This window comes from Phragmites australis, chromosome 15 (assembly GCF_958298935.1).
Source record: "Phragmites australis chromosome 15, lpPhrAust1.1, whole genome shotgun sequence".
Lineage (NCBI taxonomy): Eukaryota > Viridiplantae > Streptophyta > Magnoliopsida > Poales > Poaceae > Phragmites > Phragmites australis.
The window spans coordinates 5080347-5096305 of NC_084935.1; the positions used below are offsets into that span (position 1 = coordinate 5080347).

A 15959-nucleotide genomic window follows, 5' to 3' on the forward strand; every position below is an offset into this window, starting at 1 on the left:
TTACTAGTGGTATGTATTTTGAATTATATGGTGTAAAAAATATTACTTATTCTTTATGTTAAAGGTACTATCTTAAATATTCTTCTATATCATTCATTCATCGTTTACACTCTAATTTGTACAATTGCAATGTGTTTGTGCTTTTGGTTTAGTTTGACGTTCGAGTTTGCTCCACCTGAAAATTTTAGCTGGGTCTGCCACTAGTTACGATCACAACTGATTCATCCGGTGGTGAAATATGGATGCATTAGCTATGCCCTAGAGTTCTAGAGGTGGGGTAGAAAAACCGTAAACTGATGGTTAGATTTTTAGAGCTAATTGGTTGGCGCATGCGACAAGTAACGGATCCAGAGCTAAAGATAAGAGAGTTTACTTCTTCTTCCTCCTCATTTCTCTCTTTTTTTCCTTTTCTTCTCCATCCTTTTCTCCTCTTCTTTTCTTCTATGTTCAAAAATTACAAGGGCTATCAAGTGTTCCGGGGTAGAGAGCGCCCCGGTGGATCCGCTGCTGTATGCAATTCAATGTCATGTCCACTCCAAATTAATGTTGTGGCACGCGTAATTGGGTGTCAACTATGCTTACCAGCTGCTTTCCACGGACGGGCGACGGTGCAAATGCGGTACACCTTCACTCTCACCGTATAAGGTAGAACCGTAGCGTTCGGTTGGTTGCGCGTAGTAGGTGAAACGAAAAGCTACTGTTCCATAACACAACTAGAGTAGTGGAGCAGCAAAGTTAACGCGCGTCCTAGCTGAGCACCCGGGGCGCTCATCTGCGAGTAGCTGTATGATTGGTGCCACGTACCAAAACTTGGAATCTAAGCCTTTTGCCACCTCTCGCGCCAACCATTCGAGTTTTGTTTTTTTCATGCCATTCCACTGTCCAAATCCCAAACAGTACACAGTTGCGACCTAAGCGAGCACAGTAAGCACCCTTTCCAATGTCGTAAATTCGTAATACTACTAGCATGAGGAACTTCAACTACGAGTACAATGCTGCATTCGGCCGCCGGAACAGCTTGCTGGTCATACACCATCGAGAGGGTTTTTCTTCTACAAAATGCCAATCCAGTTCGCTGAGCGTGACCGGGTATCGCGACATTTCGTCCAGAGAGGAAAAGGCCAAGCACACCCTACCAAACAGATCCTGCCAGCAGGGCGCCAGGCCACCATGGACAAGCGAATGAAAAGACAGATCTATGATTAGACAAGGATGGAATAATATACATTAGTATTGTACATTTTTTATCTTGTGTTTTTTCTACGAAAAATTTATAGATACATAAATTTTTTATAAAATTTATTTCATTAGTATTATATATATATTTAAATATTTATAATTTAAAAAACACACGGTTAAAATTGTTACAATCAATTATTAGTGGTAAGTAAATGAAGAGGAAGATAGTAGTAAAGATATAAATAAATCTCAATGGGGCCAGTGGTACAGAAGAAGAAAGAATCCGAGGTGGTGAACTACTACACAGTACACACGCCCAGCTAGATGGTTAAAAATGGACAAGAATACAGCGCAAAAACGGGTGGCATCCAACAGCCGTCCGAAAGGCAGGGTACACCGGCTGCATAATTGTATCGTGGCACGACTCGGCGGACGGACCGGCTGGGCAGGCGCCCCCGCTCGCGCGCGCGTCGGCGTCCGTCGTCTAGGCGAGCAGCACGACGAGGCCCAGCGCGGCCGCCATGATGCCGCCTGCCACCGTCTGCACGGTCCTGCCTGCCGCCTGCAGTCACCACGAACGAGGCATGATCAGTCAGCGACGTAGTAGCAAGTAAAAAAAAAAGTTACTCATGTCACATGATCTGCAGCGATGTGCAGCAGTAGCACTGTACAGCAGCCCTGTGCACACGAGCCTAGTGATTGCTAATCACCTACACTTAGTGACTAGAGTATTATTAGTGTGAGTGGAGGCTTCGAGATTGCACAATAGTTTAGTCCGGTACTGCAAAAGCACTGTGTAAATTGCATTTTAATACAACGTGCAGTCCTCGAAGAAAATACTGGCGTAAATGGTGACAGGCTGACAGCTAATCTTCATTTCAAATCTCGCATTAACAATGCCCGTGACACGGCAGGAAGCACATGTATGATGTATCCTTGGCCGACATGTCCGTGCAAATGGATCTACTCAATTCTCACTCATTAAAGTCACAGGTTTGGTGCTGCTGTTACTCCTACTAAACAATCAATTGTCAAATTAATGAGCCTGACCTTTATCTCCAAAGGAAATGAGCATGGCCATAGATTAGCTACACTGTCAAAGTAGTGTCTACTTGATTCTAAGCGCACTATGTAAATTCTGTACTCTGATGCAGTAGGGCAGTGTTACAGCAGCAAACAATGGCAAATCTTAACGGTAAATTAGCAGTTGTCCAGGCGGTTTGATGAGACGGCATTGCGGTTGTCAAATTTTGGACGGGCATTGTTAGTTTCGGACGACAAGCAGAGCAGAGAGCGACGTACCGCGTTGTCCGCGGCGGTGGAGTCGCCGGAGGGGCCTGGGGCGTCAGCTTCGGACGCCGCGGGGGCCTTAGCCTTGGAGTGCTTGGTGGGTGCCTCGGCGACCGGAGCCGGGGCCGGGGCCTTGGACTTCTTCTTCTTCTTGGAGGACGTGGTGGGCTTCTTCTTCTTGGACGGCGCGGGCGCGGGGACCTCGGCGGGCTTGGTGGGGGGCTCCGCGACGGGGGTGGGGGGCGAGGCTAACGGTGGTAGAGTTGCGGGAGGGGTGGCCTTGGCCTTGGGAGCGGGGGCGGGGGCAGCGGCCTTTGTGGACTTGGGTGGCGCCGCGGCGGGAGCTGGGGTGGCGGTGGGCGGCGCGGCTGCAGGGGCTGGGGTGGCGGGGGTGGTGGGCGGCGTGGCGGCCGGGGCCAGGGTAGCGGGAGTGGTGGGTGGCGCGGCAGCTGGCGCGGGCGTCTTCTTGGAGGGTGAGGCCGGCGGGGTGGTGGTGGCCGCCGGTGCGGTGGCCGGGGCGGGGGTGGTGGACTTCTGCGCGACGGCGGAGTGCGCCGCGAGGAGGCAGAGCAGCGCGAGGCAGAGAGCGCCGGCGCGCGCCATTGCGGTGGTTGTGTGGCGGTGTGCGCGGCTTTGCTCTGCGCTGCGCTGCGCTGGGTGCCTCGGGCAGCGGAGATGGGAGTGGCAGAGACGGGCCGCGGAGAGGGATAAATAGTTGCAGGACTGCAGGAGGAAAGGGAAGGAAAGCGAAGGGGAGAAGCGAGCGAGCGAGCGGCGGGAGATCCCGCGGCGGCATTGCACAACTGGCTGTGCGCCAGCGTGGCCATGTGGGGGGTGGGGCGCCCGCGCGGGTCGGTGGGACGCGTTCATGTGCGCCGATGGGCCGATGAGTTGTGTGCGTGTTATGCAGGGCGGGGCGAGAGCTTTTTTATCTTTTTATATTTCGAAAATAAAAAAATTGCAAAGTTTGACGTACGTTTGAAAAATGATAAAAATAGGATATTATAGCCCATACAGACTATAGGTTTTAAAAAACATATCACACTTACAATAGACGATATGTTAAAAATTAAAAAAGTATTATATTTCATTGCTCTCAAAATTTAAAATAATATTGAAATAGTTATACAATTTTTGAACAAAATTGGTGGTGTATAGAATATTATAATCTAGCTGTCAAAAAATTATCAGCCAAAAATACGATGATAGATTATATATAATAAAATTTTCTTTTTTTTTGGTATAGATCATATTGTTGTGTTAATTTTTATGAGAGCTAGATTATAGTATTTTCTACAACATATTTTTTTTTAAAAAAATTATGACTTTAAATTTTAAGAGCAATGAAACACAGTGTTTTAATAGACATATTTAATTTTTAAAACTATCACCCGCTGAAAAGATGACATGCACATGTTTTCAATTTTTTCAAACGGACACCTCGTTTTGTATTTTTTTTATTTTCGAAATAAAAAAATCAAGAATTGTGGGGGAGCCGTTGGTTGGGGTGGTCGGTGCAGTGGACGCGGCGGCGGCCCAGAGAGAGAAGAAGCAGAAGGCTGGGCCCGTTGGCCTTTGTGCCCGGTGGCCGTTGGGACGTCCCGTAAATAAGAAATGGGAGAGATTTTACCGTCTTACTGGTGGACTTGCCGCAGCAATGCTGCGCTCTGGTGGACAAGACGACCCAACCATTTTGGGCTGGGCCTTGATAGACTGACAGGGCCGGTTATTTTTAAATAGTTTTCGTCTAAAACATCATTTTTTTTCTGGACATGTTTCTTTATGAGATGGGCTGGCCCGAGACGGTGAGCCATGAACTTCCCGGCAACATTCTTCTGTATTTCTTCGTTTCTTCGTTTCCTCATTTGCACTGACACAAATCGTCAGCAGTTAACGGTCTACGAGGAAACCAATGGTCCAAACAACGTTTGATCCAGAATCTAGAGGAACATGTTAGTTCCTGCTTCCTAGCAAGTAAATCTTCTGATGTTATGTTATGCTTTTCTTAATCATTGATCCTCGTTGCTTGTCGTAACTCCTAACTGCCTGGAGGTCTGGAGCTCGTCAGCACATTCCTGGGTGCCTTGAGCTGGTCTCTACGGGCCCAGTTGAAAAAATTTCTCCAGAAACCAGCTTATGGATTTGGGCCGCTTGGATGAAGTGCACATTAATCCAAACGGAGATTGCTCATCACAAGTAGTAATAATGTGTAACCTTCCTCTCAAAAGAATAGTAAAAATATGTAACCCATCAGGCAGAAGCACGTAAACTCCAGGAGTTCAGTTGAGATCTGTTGGTTGCTCAAATAAGAGCATGAAAAAATTGCACACTGAAAGTAAAACACTGGCACAAGGCCGAACCATAAAATTTTGCTAGCACCACTACGGAGAAATGGTAAAGAAGATCGATGGGACAACAAATGTGACAGATAATTTGAGCACTCGCAGCTGCACGAAAGACAGCTTCACAGAACCCGCTAAAGCAAAATGCAGTGCCGTCATTTCTCAGTTCTAATGTGGTTCAGGCTATGCCAGAGTCTGGAGAAAAAATGGTTTCAAAGAGAGAGCCTGGAGAACATCGGAAAATGTGGCATGGCTTCTATGAGCTTGACATCAAAAGCTGACTGACCCAAGGTTGGAACAGACAGGCAGGCAGTCTCTGAAAAATAAAAAAGGTTTGCCAAACTTTGTTAGCATCTGAACGTGAACTGTGAACATGTCCTCAAATGGTAGCATCGAACATGGTACCCGTGTTTGTTGCTTTTGCTAAGCAGACATCTTACCTGTAGAAGTTTTATCAGAAAGGCTAAAGCTCAGCACTAATACTTGTGTGCATTGTATTAAAGCAGCTTTAGATCAAGATGCGTCCGTCCTGAAACCCGTCTTTGTTCTAATCAGATCAAAGATGAATGGCTTGTTCCTGATCCAGTGAAGCTTCTGATGCTTTTTTTGGTCTCCAAGCTGGCCTGCTTCCAAGTTCCAACCGAACAGACATTGGCCTACTTGTCAAGCAACGTCCTCAGATCTACAAGGCTAAAGGTGCATGATCAGCATGGCCGGTTAGTTAACCAACCGTGATTACACATAACACAAGACATGAGAAAACATTCAGATTGCGCATACTATTTGTTCTGCTGACAGTAAAATAGTTGAGTTTCTGTCGATGGATCTAGTGGCAGAAGCAAATGAACATACAGCTAATATGTCCAGAAGCAGTAGGGCCAAAATCATTTGGAACATAGCTCCTCTGGCTTATTTGACACAAAACATTTAGATTCCATCCACCAGGGTGCCTCGGTGCAAGCGAAGCAGATTGATGCAAATGTTACTTTCGTAGATAAATCTGTGATCTCACTCCTTGTCAAGATTATGTCGGATACACTGATGGATCCAAACAATGTGCATCAGAGTTTACGAGACATCAGGTGATGGATGTCACAGGCAGCAACCTTGCAAATTGGTCAGATTTATGGCTTATCATGTATATATTCTGCAGGTATCTTCCTGCATTTCCAGGCCCTGCACTGCTGATCTGATGAACACCTGCACAAGGCACGGTCGCAGTGAACAAAATAAGGCGCCTGCAGATGGAAGAAAATAATCACGAGAAACAATAGTTTTAGGGACTGCAATAGTAGCTCAAATGAGGAACTTAGCCATGGTGATCAAATAGGCTAGGTGCAACAACACGACCGTATGATGGCGGTAAACAGGATTAGCATGCGTTGGAGCGTCATTGAAACAAGCAGTTGTGCATCTTTTCACCATGGGGCATCTGTCTACGGCTCTACGCTCCAAGATTGAGCGTGGCCATCGATTGGAGGCAACACACGAGGGGGGCTGAAACGAGGGTGCAATTTAATACAAGAGACAAAAACTACGTTTGCCCTGGAAATAGGGACCGATGATTAATTCTGAGCAAGAAAAGGCACACCAAGTAATGCTAGCGTCTTTTTGTGATTACAAATTTTCATTTATGAAAAGAAAGTACAAATTGGAGTAGAAGATGTATTCATAAAATAAAATGCTCATACCAAATACTCCACTGACTACAAGTGGACGGCAACTTGGACAGTTGTTTAGGCTTGCTAGTAGTAATAAGATAGCAAAACAGAAATAATAAGCTAGCGAAGTGACCTTGTCAAACACTCAAACCATAGTTTCTCATTTAGCAAGTCAACTTTCGCATAAAACATGATATATAGACTCAGACCATAGTTTGATATAGGCTTCCACTTGACCCATGAGATGGACATTTTGGTTGAGCACAGCATGTGAGGTCCTCAGCGACCAACCTAGGAGCTCAAAAGAACTGATGTATTGAAGCTGAGAGCAAGAGAGTATCTCGAAGTATTTAACTTAGTATTTACCTTCTTGACTAAGCATCATTGAGAAATACTTAAAATAGACGGAAGTATGACAGCGGCCAATGTGACCGACTATTTTCACGTCCCAACAATTCTCATGTGCTGCTCCAGTCAGCTGTCGTGAACCTTGACAGTCGACAAGTTGTTGACGAAATGTAGAGAAAACAGTTTGTAATTTGCTATAGTAGCTACCACTATGCAAGTTGAGATACCACCATGTAAGTATTTAAGACGTATGGATCCCAAATAACTCTGCAGTATTTTGCAGAGCAGAACCAGTGTTTCTCTGTAGCCACACTACCGGATTTGTTTGTTCCAAGAACATGAAAATATTTCCACATCCTGCGGTTTGCACTGTCCGAATCAGTGACCCCGTCGCAAGCAGTGCTTACTCATTGCCTAGGAGACTAGAGACGTAGCACGCCAAAAGCGAGGTGAAACCTGGCGAGAAAATTCACCGATCCAGGCAACGCTCGCGAAACAGGGGCATCATCATCATGCGAGTCACCAATTGGGCAGCGCGCTCGGCTCCCGAGGCCGCAATAATTTGCCTGCACCGAGCGGTCAGCAGCATGCCAGCATCCCAGTAGCTGACTTCTTGTAGGAGTGGCATCGGCGGCTGCTTCCCGGCGTCTTCGCTTCTCGGTTCTCGCTGTGTCTCCGACGCCGGAAAAGATGCTCCGTTTCACCATTTTTCTCACGCCACGCAGCCCCAGAATGTGGAGAACTGAGAACTGGAGTTCTCTATGACTACGAGTGAGCTGCATCTGCAACACTTTACTTCGACAGATACAGTAGTGTTTAATCTTTTCATTTTCGCAGACACTCATGAAATGCCTGGGGTCCTCGGTCAACAAAGGTGAAAATAAAGGCCGGCACGGTAGATGCCATTGCCACCTGCAAACTAGTTTCATTACGTCGTGGCCTTCAGGTGGGCCCTCCCGATTCCTTGTAACTGTGTTGACTGGTTGGAATCTGATGGGAGGGGAGAGCAGGAGTGTTGGAGCAAGCAGAAAAATGGAGGAAGAGCCCAGCTGCAGAGTGGTGGACTGGCGGTGATCCATTCCCGGCATCCAATGCTAGGTGCTCACCGTACACTCCTAGACCGAACGCGCCGAGACCCCAAGCTACATGGTTAACTTGTCCTTTGCAGTACCAATATGGGAACGCTACAGGATGAAGACAAACAGTGTAGCTTTCAGCTCGTTCTCCGCTCATGCCGGAGTGGGGAAGCAGATGCACCAAACACAAATTAAGCATTAGTACTAGGTATCAGGTACCAGCTGTCAAGTACCACTACCAAGAAATGGCAGTAACATGAAAGGTCAAGAGAACTTGATACAGCTCTCAGGAGAATTGGCACGAAAACTTCTGCATTCAGAGGATAAAGATTCATCCAGGGCCTGATGAGTGAGTACACATGAGTGACCTGGGAACATTTATGCTCCTATTTACAGAAATCTAAACCAGCACTAGATGAAAAAAGTTAGTATTGGATTGATCATTGGGCTGAGGAAAATTAAGCTCTAGTATGAACAGATTGGTCTTGGTTTAATGCTCTCTAGAACTGCAGCTAACTGATGATGCACTTCCTCACACTTCGACTCTCCACACGATCTTCTCGCTGCGGCCGCCGACGCCGACGCCGGCATTGGCATTGGCATTGGCATTAGCATTGTGGGCGTGGGCGCGCTCCATGGCGGCGACGCGCGCGGGGTGCATTGTGCCAGTCTTGGCGCGCTCGCCGTGCGACGGGAGCTCGCAGGCCTCGCCCAAGGAGCCGGACCGGATGTCGGCGGGCGGGATGAAGCAATCCACGGACAGGCCAGGGACGTTGAACGCCACCTCCTCGATGCTCCAGGCCTCCTCCATCCGCGTCTTGGTGTGGCTCATGGCGGTCTCGCCGAACCGGAACAACGTCACGGCGGAGCGACCCGCGTGCGCGATCATGATGCCCTCCACGGGGCGGTAGTCCTCCAGGGCGGAGCTAATGGTGGTCTCCCAGTAGACGGCGTCCCCACCGGCGTGCGGTTGGATGCGCGTGAGGTGCGAGTCCTCGATGTGCACGATCAGGCCGGTGCGCTGGCTAAAGTAGCCGAACAGCACGTGCCGGATGATCTCCGCCGGCCCCTCGCTGCGCAGCTTCAGCGTCTGCGGATCGGCGGTCAGCTTCAGGATGAAGCAATCCTCGCCGTTCACCTTCTTCTCGCCGACACACCGGGCCTCCGCGAACAGCCCCGCCGTGGTGAGCGGATCAAGGCCCTGGCATTGCAAGTTGGCAAGAACATGGTAAGGTGATTTGCTCCTTGCAAGGGTAAGAGGAGGCAGTGAGGTACGGAAATGTTGGGACCTGGAGGACGCGACGGAGGGGGCGGACAGGGCCCTTGGCGGCGTGGGCGCCGAGCCAGGGGGTGTGGCGCCAGACGAGGCGGCCGTTGGAGCCGGCGTGGACCTTGCTGCCGCCGACGGCGAGCTCGACGTACCACATGTCGGGGGCCATCTGCCAGAGCACGAAACCGCCCTGCTCGACTGCGGCGGCGCCGCGGCCGCTGGGCCCGCGGTTCTTGACGACGCGCGTCGCGGTCTCGAACTCGGACGCCACCATCCGCACCTTGCCCATCGCGTACGCGTTCCGCACCGATTGCAGCAGCTTGTAGCCGCCCGACGCCGCCATGTACTGCTGCAGGATGTACTGCGCGGACGACGACTCCTGCATTTCTCAGAGTGGTCAGTGGCAATACCAGATGCACGGACAACAAACCGCATCTCGTAGAAGCGAAGCATCAGCCAAAGGAGGAGGAGGTGAATGATCAAGAAGTGGACGTACAATGGGAGTCCCCTTGAGGGAGAGAAGAGGCAGCGGCTCGGCGGGCTTGGAAAGGATGGGAGCGAGCGGTGCGCCCATGACGCCGAGGAGGAGGCGGAGGTCGGACCGCCGGAACGAGCCACTAGAACCGCCAGGGCCAGCGGCGGCGGAGGAGGCCATGGACGGCGTGCGCGTCAGGTGGCCCCGGACCCAGTGCCCGAACCCCTCCCGCCGGCCGGACTCCTCGCCGGTAGGGTCGCCGGCGGCGAGGCGCTCGGCGTCGGGCCCCTCAATGAGCGGCGTGAGGGCCTCCCCGCCGGGGCGCAGGCTGCCGGAGCGCGCGATAAGCTGCTCCCCCAAGTACTGCTGCAGCACCTTCTCCGGCGGCGGCGGCGGGGGGGTCTTGCGCCGGCGCGGGATCAGCATCCTGGCCGGCGACGCGCTCCTCGCCGGGGATTTCCCTCGTGACCTAGCCGGGGACAACCCCCGCACCACCTCCTCCTTCAGCGCGGCGAAGAACCCCTGCTTCCTCTCCTTCTCCATTCCGCAATGCCGCCGCCGCGAGCAAGAAGAGGAGGAGGACGAGTGATATAGCGAAAAAAGATCGAGCCTTGCTTCACGAGGAGGGCATGGAGAGTGCGGTGAGGAGCGGAGTACAAGAGGAGTGGGAAGTCAGGTCCGGCGCTTGTATTGGAGTGAAAGGGAGGAAGTGAGAGAGGTCGAAGGCGATGGGCGGAAATGTAAAAGATAAAGCGGAGAGGGGGGAAACCGTTTGACGTGAGAGCGCAGGTAGGGAAAGGAAAAGATCAAAAGAGGCGAGGTGGGATGTCGGAAGGAGAGAGAAGAAGAAAACATATGTTTTCGTGCTTTTTTTCTTGTCTGCTCGATACTCTGTTTATGGTTCATGAATTCTGAATAATAAAAGTAGATGATGTTTGCAAAAGAAGAAAAAAGCTTCGCGTTTCGATCGGAAGATGCTCTAACTTTAATTTTACCGAAAGGATGGGCGCGGTTGAAGAAAAAAAGAGATAAAGATGTGGGATTTCTATCTTCTATTGTTGAAAATTTTGACCAGGCAAATCGTGCACATGAAAGTTTCATGTAATACATGCGAGTACTGCCAAAATGTGAGGGAGTAGGTGAATGTGATGTACTTCCTTTTGTTGTTCGAATTTTAGTAGCTGATGGTAGTATCCCAAGCCCAAGGAACTTCTAGGATTTGTGTGAAGCTTTTGCCATCTCCATGATCAGGGGCTAAATACTCTGTTTATGAGAGCTAAATTAGAACCGTGTTTGAAATGTAGACAAATTTGGTCAGCATTTCTCCATTGGATCTGAGTCTTGTAACCGTCGCCCCAACATATTTAAATACTACTTACAAGCACACGTAATTCTGATACAGCAATATATAAAACGAATGGTCTACTGCTTGCTGAGCTTTTATAAGGCACTAGCAATTATCCAATATTCCTGAAATATCACATTTCAAACGGCTTTCCTAAGAATTTTTTTACCCAATATTATTTTATTATAAAAATATAAAAATATAATTTAAAATTTCAAAATTGTAGATATAGGTGGGAGTCGGCACTCTAATTGCTGACTAGCCACCTATCGACAATTAAAGTGCCGACATCTCATTTAGCACACACGTAGATATGGAGCGAGAGCCTATCGGCACACCAAGAGATGACATGTCCTAGTCCCACTGTTCGATCCATATCCCCTCTTCGTAGTCCACTGTAGAGAGTAAGATGTGTCGATACTCTATGTGTCAATAGTTCCTATCGATAGGACCGTGGGATATGTTGGCACACTGAGTAACAAGTTCTGTGAATGAAACTATGGGCTCACACGGAGTGCCAGCAGATTATGTTAGCTTTCGGTGTTCCGACACGTCCACAATACTAAATGGCACCTATATCTGTATTTTTTATTTTAAATTATTATTTTGCAATTTTTTAATAAATAGTACTATTTAAAAACTCCTTTCCCAATGCCTTTCGCTCTCAAGTCATGGTGTGATCGCCAACTCCCCCATCAGAAATGGAGCCGCGGCCCCGCCGGGCTGATCCAACGTGCGACTATCGCTTTCCGGCGCCAGCGACAGTGCCACCACCCGTTCGCTCCAACCCAACAATGCGCCGAACCCAGTAACGCAGACGGGCGACGATCCAAAGATCGGCGGCAACCCGCGCCGCGGCACAGGCGCCAACCAACGGGCCAGGGACCGCCCCGCATCGGCAAAGATGCCAAAAGCGCCGCGCGGGCCACGTGCTGCGCGCCCGAGACTGACGGTCCGAGACGGCCGTTCCCGGGGCGCGCGGCAGGCGGCAGCAGCAGCGCTGGACCCGCCGCTCGCTCGCTGGCCGCGGCCACGTCCACGTGCTCGGCCCGAGCGGGCACCCGGCAGCGTCGCGTCGGGGAGGTAGATGGCCGGTTCGGCGCGGCAGCTGTGTGGTGTGGTGTGATACTGTGATGTGGGTGCCTGGCTTTGACCAGACGTTAGGCTGTCGGCTGTCGCAAGCCGTTTGTCCTGCGCTGCCGCTGCGCCTTGAGCCCTCGACCGAGTCGGCGTGAGCGCGGCGCGGGGGCACGGCACGTGAGCGGCATCAAGAATTCAAGGTCTCTTGCCCTGCGATCACGGGAGGTGATCGCAGTTTATTAATTTCTGGTGCTACGGCGATCACGGATTAGCAGCTCGTAATGAGAGCTTGTTTTGGCAGTCACTTGGCAATTGGACGGCTTTAAGTGCTTAACTCCTTTGCTATTGGCTTGCTCCGGTTAGCATGAAACCGAGAGAAGCCCACGTAAGCCTCATGGCGTTGGTTGCTGACTGTTTGCCGCGGAGATTTCTGAGAACGTTTTCATCGGTTGTTGACCCACTGTGCATCGTAGATGGAGTAGACGTGATGAATACGGTACCTTTGCTACTTGCACATCAAAATATGAAAATATTAGTCCAACACAAATATTAGTCCAACACAAATAAAGTAGGAATATTGGTCAAGAGGCTCAAGGGGGAGTCAGATCTCACAGGATGGAGGAGCTCCTGAGGCAAGAGGTCACAGATCTGTGTCGAGATCTATCCGGAGGTAAAACTTCTAAGACCAAATCTTCTGATCCTATTGTTTGTTTTCGATGCCAACAAGAGGGTCATCATCAAATTGACTGCCAAAATGATCCGGTTTGTTATAAGTGTAAGAAACCTGAACATATGGCGGCGGAATGTAGAGCTCTTGATGATAAGGAAAAAAAACTTAAGATGTTTGGTTTTAATATTCCAGAACAGGATTTTTATTGTCTCAATGTACCTGAATCCAAAACTAAGTCGTTTGTGACCACGGGAATGATCTCTATGATTAAAGGTGAAGCTAATGAAGAAAAGTTAGAAGCTGAATTAAAAAATCTCATTAGCTCTGATTGGAATTGGAATGTTAGGAAGATGGATAGTAGGGAGTTTCTTGCAGTCTTTCCTACAAAAGAGTCTCTGGAGACCATTTCTAGATTGACTATGGTTGAACTTGCTCTTCGTTCTTTGGTTGTCAAGATTTCTAAGAGAAATGTTGACCCCAGTGTGACCAATATTCTGCAAACAGTCTGGATTAATATTTTTGGAATTCCTGATTATGCTAAAGAGGAGGATTTGGTCAAGGAGATCACTTCCTTGGTTGCTGAGCCGGTGGTTGTGGATGAACTTAGTCTCCTGAGGGATGGCCCGGTTAGGGTTAAAGTTAACTGTAGGAACCCTCTGAAGATTAGGACCATCATTGAAATCTTCTTTAACAAAATGGGTAAAGATATCACTTTTGTTGTGGAGCCCTTTGGTGGTAAAAGGCAGGAGGATGGGCCCTCCAGACCTGACCCCAAAGATCCTGATGATGAAGATAATGAGGATAAGGACTTGGATGACTCTTCATCCAAAGATGATAACAATCCAAAAAGAAGTCATAAAGGAGGGGGGATATCATGGCAGGAGAAGGAGTCCAAAAGTGGAAATTTATCCAACATCAGGAAACATCATGATGCTCTAAATGCTGGTAGCCAAGTCATTGCTGAAGAGGCGACCCCAATTGCTGCCTTTGATCCCAGAAAGGGGAATGTGTTGGCTTTCTCAAAGTTCGAAAAGCTGATTGAGAAAGGTGATATTGAGATACCCATGGTGGGTGTTCTGAAAGGTGTTAACTCAGAAATTAAATGTGTGCCGGAGCTTGAAGATGAGGGATGCGTTTTGTCTAATCTCACAACAACTAAACAATTGGTTATGGCTGGTGATATTGACCATTCAAGTTTGGATATCCCTACTAACCAAGAAGTGTCTAAGGGGGATGTTGCTTCCCAGCCTACAATGCCTAGGGATCAATTTGTGGTACACAGCTTGGAGGGTCCATATCTAATGGAGGCTACGAAATGGCCAAAGCTGAACCTCCAATCTAATAAGCTTCGGGTGTTGGAAGTCAGGCAAGTAGTTAGTGACCTTGGTGATTAGTCACAAGGAATCCAACTTTGCACCTCCCAGAGTGTAATCAAAGGCAATGCAGATGATGATGAGGATCTGTTGGATCTAAAGGATGATACTCAGCCCGAAGACGTTTTCTCTGGAGAAGAGGAAGGCATGGTTGAGGTTCGAGACCAAGGTTGGTCTATCCCCCTGCTGCCAAGAAAACCAGGAAGAAAAGTAAGAAGGGTATGTTGGCAACTAGGTTCAGTAGCAGAGCTCCTAGGGATGGGATCCCAATTCAAGAAAAGGCCATGCTTAGAATGAGGATTAAAAACCTAGAAGACAAAGGTAAAACTTCTTCTTCAAATCCTTTTACTATTTTAAATAATGCTTCTGATGACCATATTAGCTCTGTTATAAATCAATTGGATATTGTAGTAGATGATATGAAAGATACTATATCTGCTTTTAAAGTAGAGGAATGTGCTAGAGGGGCTATTGCTGAAGCTAACTACAGAGCTTATCTTCAATCCTTAGCTGACAGGAATGCTGGAGCTGAAGGAACCTCTTTTGCTGACATGACCATGGAGGTCATTGACAATAGCAAGAGGGGTTTAGGTGACGAAGATAGAGATGGTTTTGCAGGTACTGCCCAGGGTAGAGCCAAAAAGAAAGGCTCTGTAAATAAAGAGGTTAAAAGATGAGATTTCTTTTCTGGAATGTTAGAGGTCTGGCTAGTAAGGCCAGAAAAGGCCAGGTTAAGGATTTTTCAAGAAAGAAAATCTTGATGGGATTGGTCTTCAAGAAACCATGAAAGCTGACTTTGATAGCAAGGAGTTGTCTCTGTTGGTTGGTGATGTGGACTTTTCTTGGAGCTGGTTACCCTCTAGGGCATATCTGGGGGAATCCTTTTGGGTGTAAGAAGGGGCATTCTGGAAGTTGAAGGCTACTAGATTGGGGATTTTTGTATTCAAATCTCTTTGAGGAATAAGAGATCTAATGTAAATTGGAATTTGGTGAATGTATATGGCCCTGCTAACCTTGTCTCATCTGGTGACTTTTTAATGGAGTTACAGGGAATTTGTGACAGGGTGTGCACTCCTTTAGCTTTTGGAGGTGATTTTAACTTGATCAGATCCAATGAGGACATTAATACTGGGCATATCAATTCCAGGTTGGTTGATATGTTCAATTCTTTTATTGATCGAAATCATCTTATTGAGTTGAGAAGGAAAGGTGGGAGATTTACCTGGACAAACAAATAGGAAAATCTGGTGATGGTCAACTTGGATAGGGTTCTGGTTTCCTGTGATTAGGATTCCTTTTATCCTCTGAGCTCTGTCTATAGCTTAACCAGAATTGGCTCTGATCATACCTCCATGGTTTTGGACTTGGGTCTTAAGCAATTGCCTAGACAGAAATACTTCTTTTTTGAGAAACAGTGGGTAATGACAGAAGGTTTTAGAGAAATGATGTCCCTTAAGTGGACTGAATGGAAAGGAAGGATGCCTGACCAAATCTACTCCTTGGACAAGTGGCATGGATGCCTATCCAGGACCAGACAGTTCATGAGAGGATAGGAGCGGGCTCAGATTGGCGTCAATAAAAAGAGGAGGAATGAGATCAACAATGTTTTAAACAACATGGATCAAAGGGCAGACCTTACTGACATTAGTTTTGAGGAGTGAGAATTTAGGTATAAGCTAGAAGAGGAAATGGAACATTTATATCTAATGGATGAAATTTATTGGCAACAAAGAGGTGGTCAGAATTGGATCCTGTAGGGGGACAGTAACACAAGGTTCTTCCATAACTATGCAAATGGACGTAGGAGGAAATGTCAGATTTTTTCTCTGGAGACTGAGCATGGTAAGATC

General features: G+C 48.1%; 2 protein-coding genes across 2 annotated transcripts; both read right to left on the minus strand.

The window, feature by feature from the left end:
- Positions 1–1404: 1404 nt before the first annotated feature.
- On the minus strand, positions 1405–3207 carry LOC133893579 (lysine-rich arabinogalactan protein 18-like). Its single transcript, XM_062334635.1, has 2 exons — positions 2482–3207; positions 1405–1741 (listed from the first exon to the last, which is right to left on the minus strand). Exons 1-2 carry the CDS (start codon positions 3070–3072, stop codon positions 1664–1666), a joined length of 669 nt encoding a protein of 222 aa, XP_062190619.1. The 5' UTR covers positions 3073–3207; the 3' UTR covers positions 1405–1663.
- Positions 3208–8191: 4984 nt separating this feature from the next.
- LOC133891968 (uncharacterized) lies at positions 8192–10478 on the minus strand. Its single transcript, XM_062332699.1, has 3 exons — positions 9663–10478; positions 9186–9545; positions 8192–9097 (listed from the first exon to the last, which is right to left on the minus strand). The coding sequence occupies exons 1-3, from the start codon at positions 10182–10184 to the stop codon at positions 8429–8431; spliced, it is 1551 nt and encodes a 516-aa protein (XP_062188683.1). The 5' UTR covers positions 10185–10478; the 3' UTR covers positions 8192–8428.
- Between the last annotated feature and the right edge of the window lie 5481 nt (positions 10479–15959).

What these genes read in the sequence shown, in the direction of transcription:
- LOC133893579 (XM_062334635.1), bottom strand. Translation starts at nt 3,072, where the DNA reads ATGGCGCGCGCCGGCGCTCTCTGCCTCGCGCTGCTCTGCCTCCTCGCG. An exon ending in CCACCGCCGCGGACAACGCG is followed by an intron (nt 1,742 to 2,481) that starts GTACGTCGCTCT and finishes TGGTGACTGCAG; the next exon opens with GCGGCAGGCAGGACCGTGCA.
- LOC133891968 (XM_062332699.1), bottom strand. Translation starts at nt 10,184, where the DNA reads ATGGAGAAGGAGAGGAAGCAGGGGTTCTTCGCCGCGCTGAAGGAGGAG. An exon ending in CCCTCAAGGGGACTCCCATT is followed by an intron (nt 9,546 to 9,662) that starts GTACGTCCACTT and finishes TGAGAAATGCAG; the next exon opens with GAGTCGTCGTCCGCGCAGTA. An exon ending in CCCTCCGTCGCGTCCTCCAG is followed by an intron (nt 9,098 to 9,185) that starts GTCCCAACATTT and finishes TTGCAATGCCAG; the next exon opens with GGCCTTGATCCGCTCACCAC.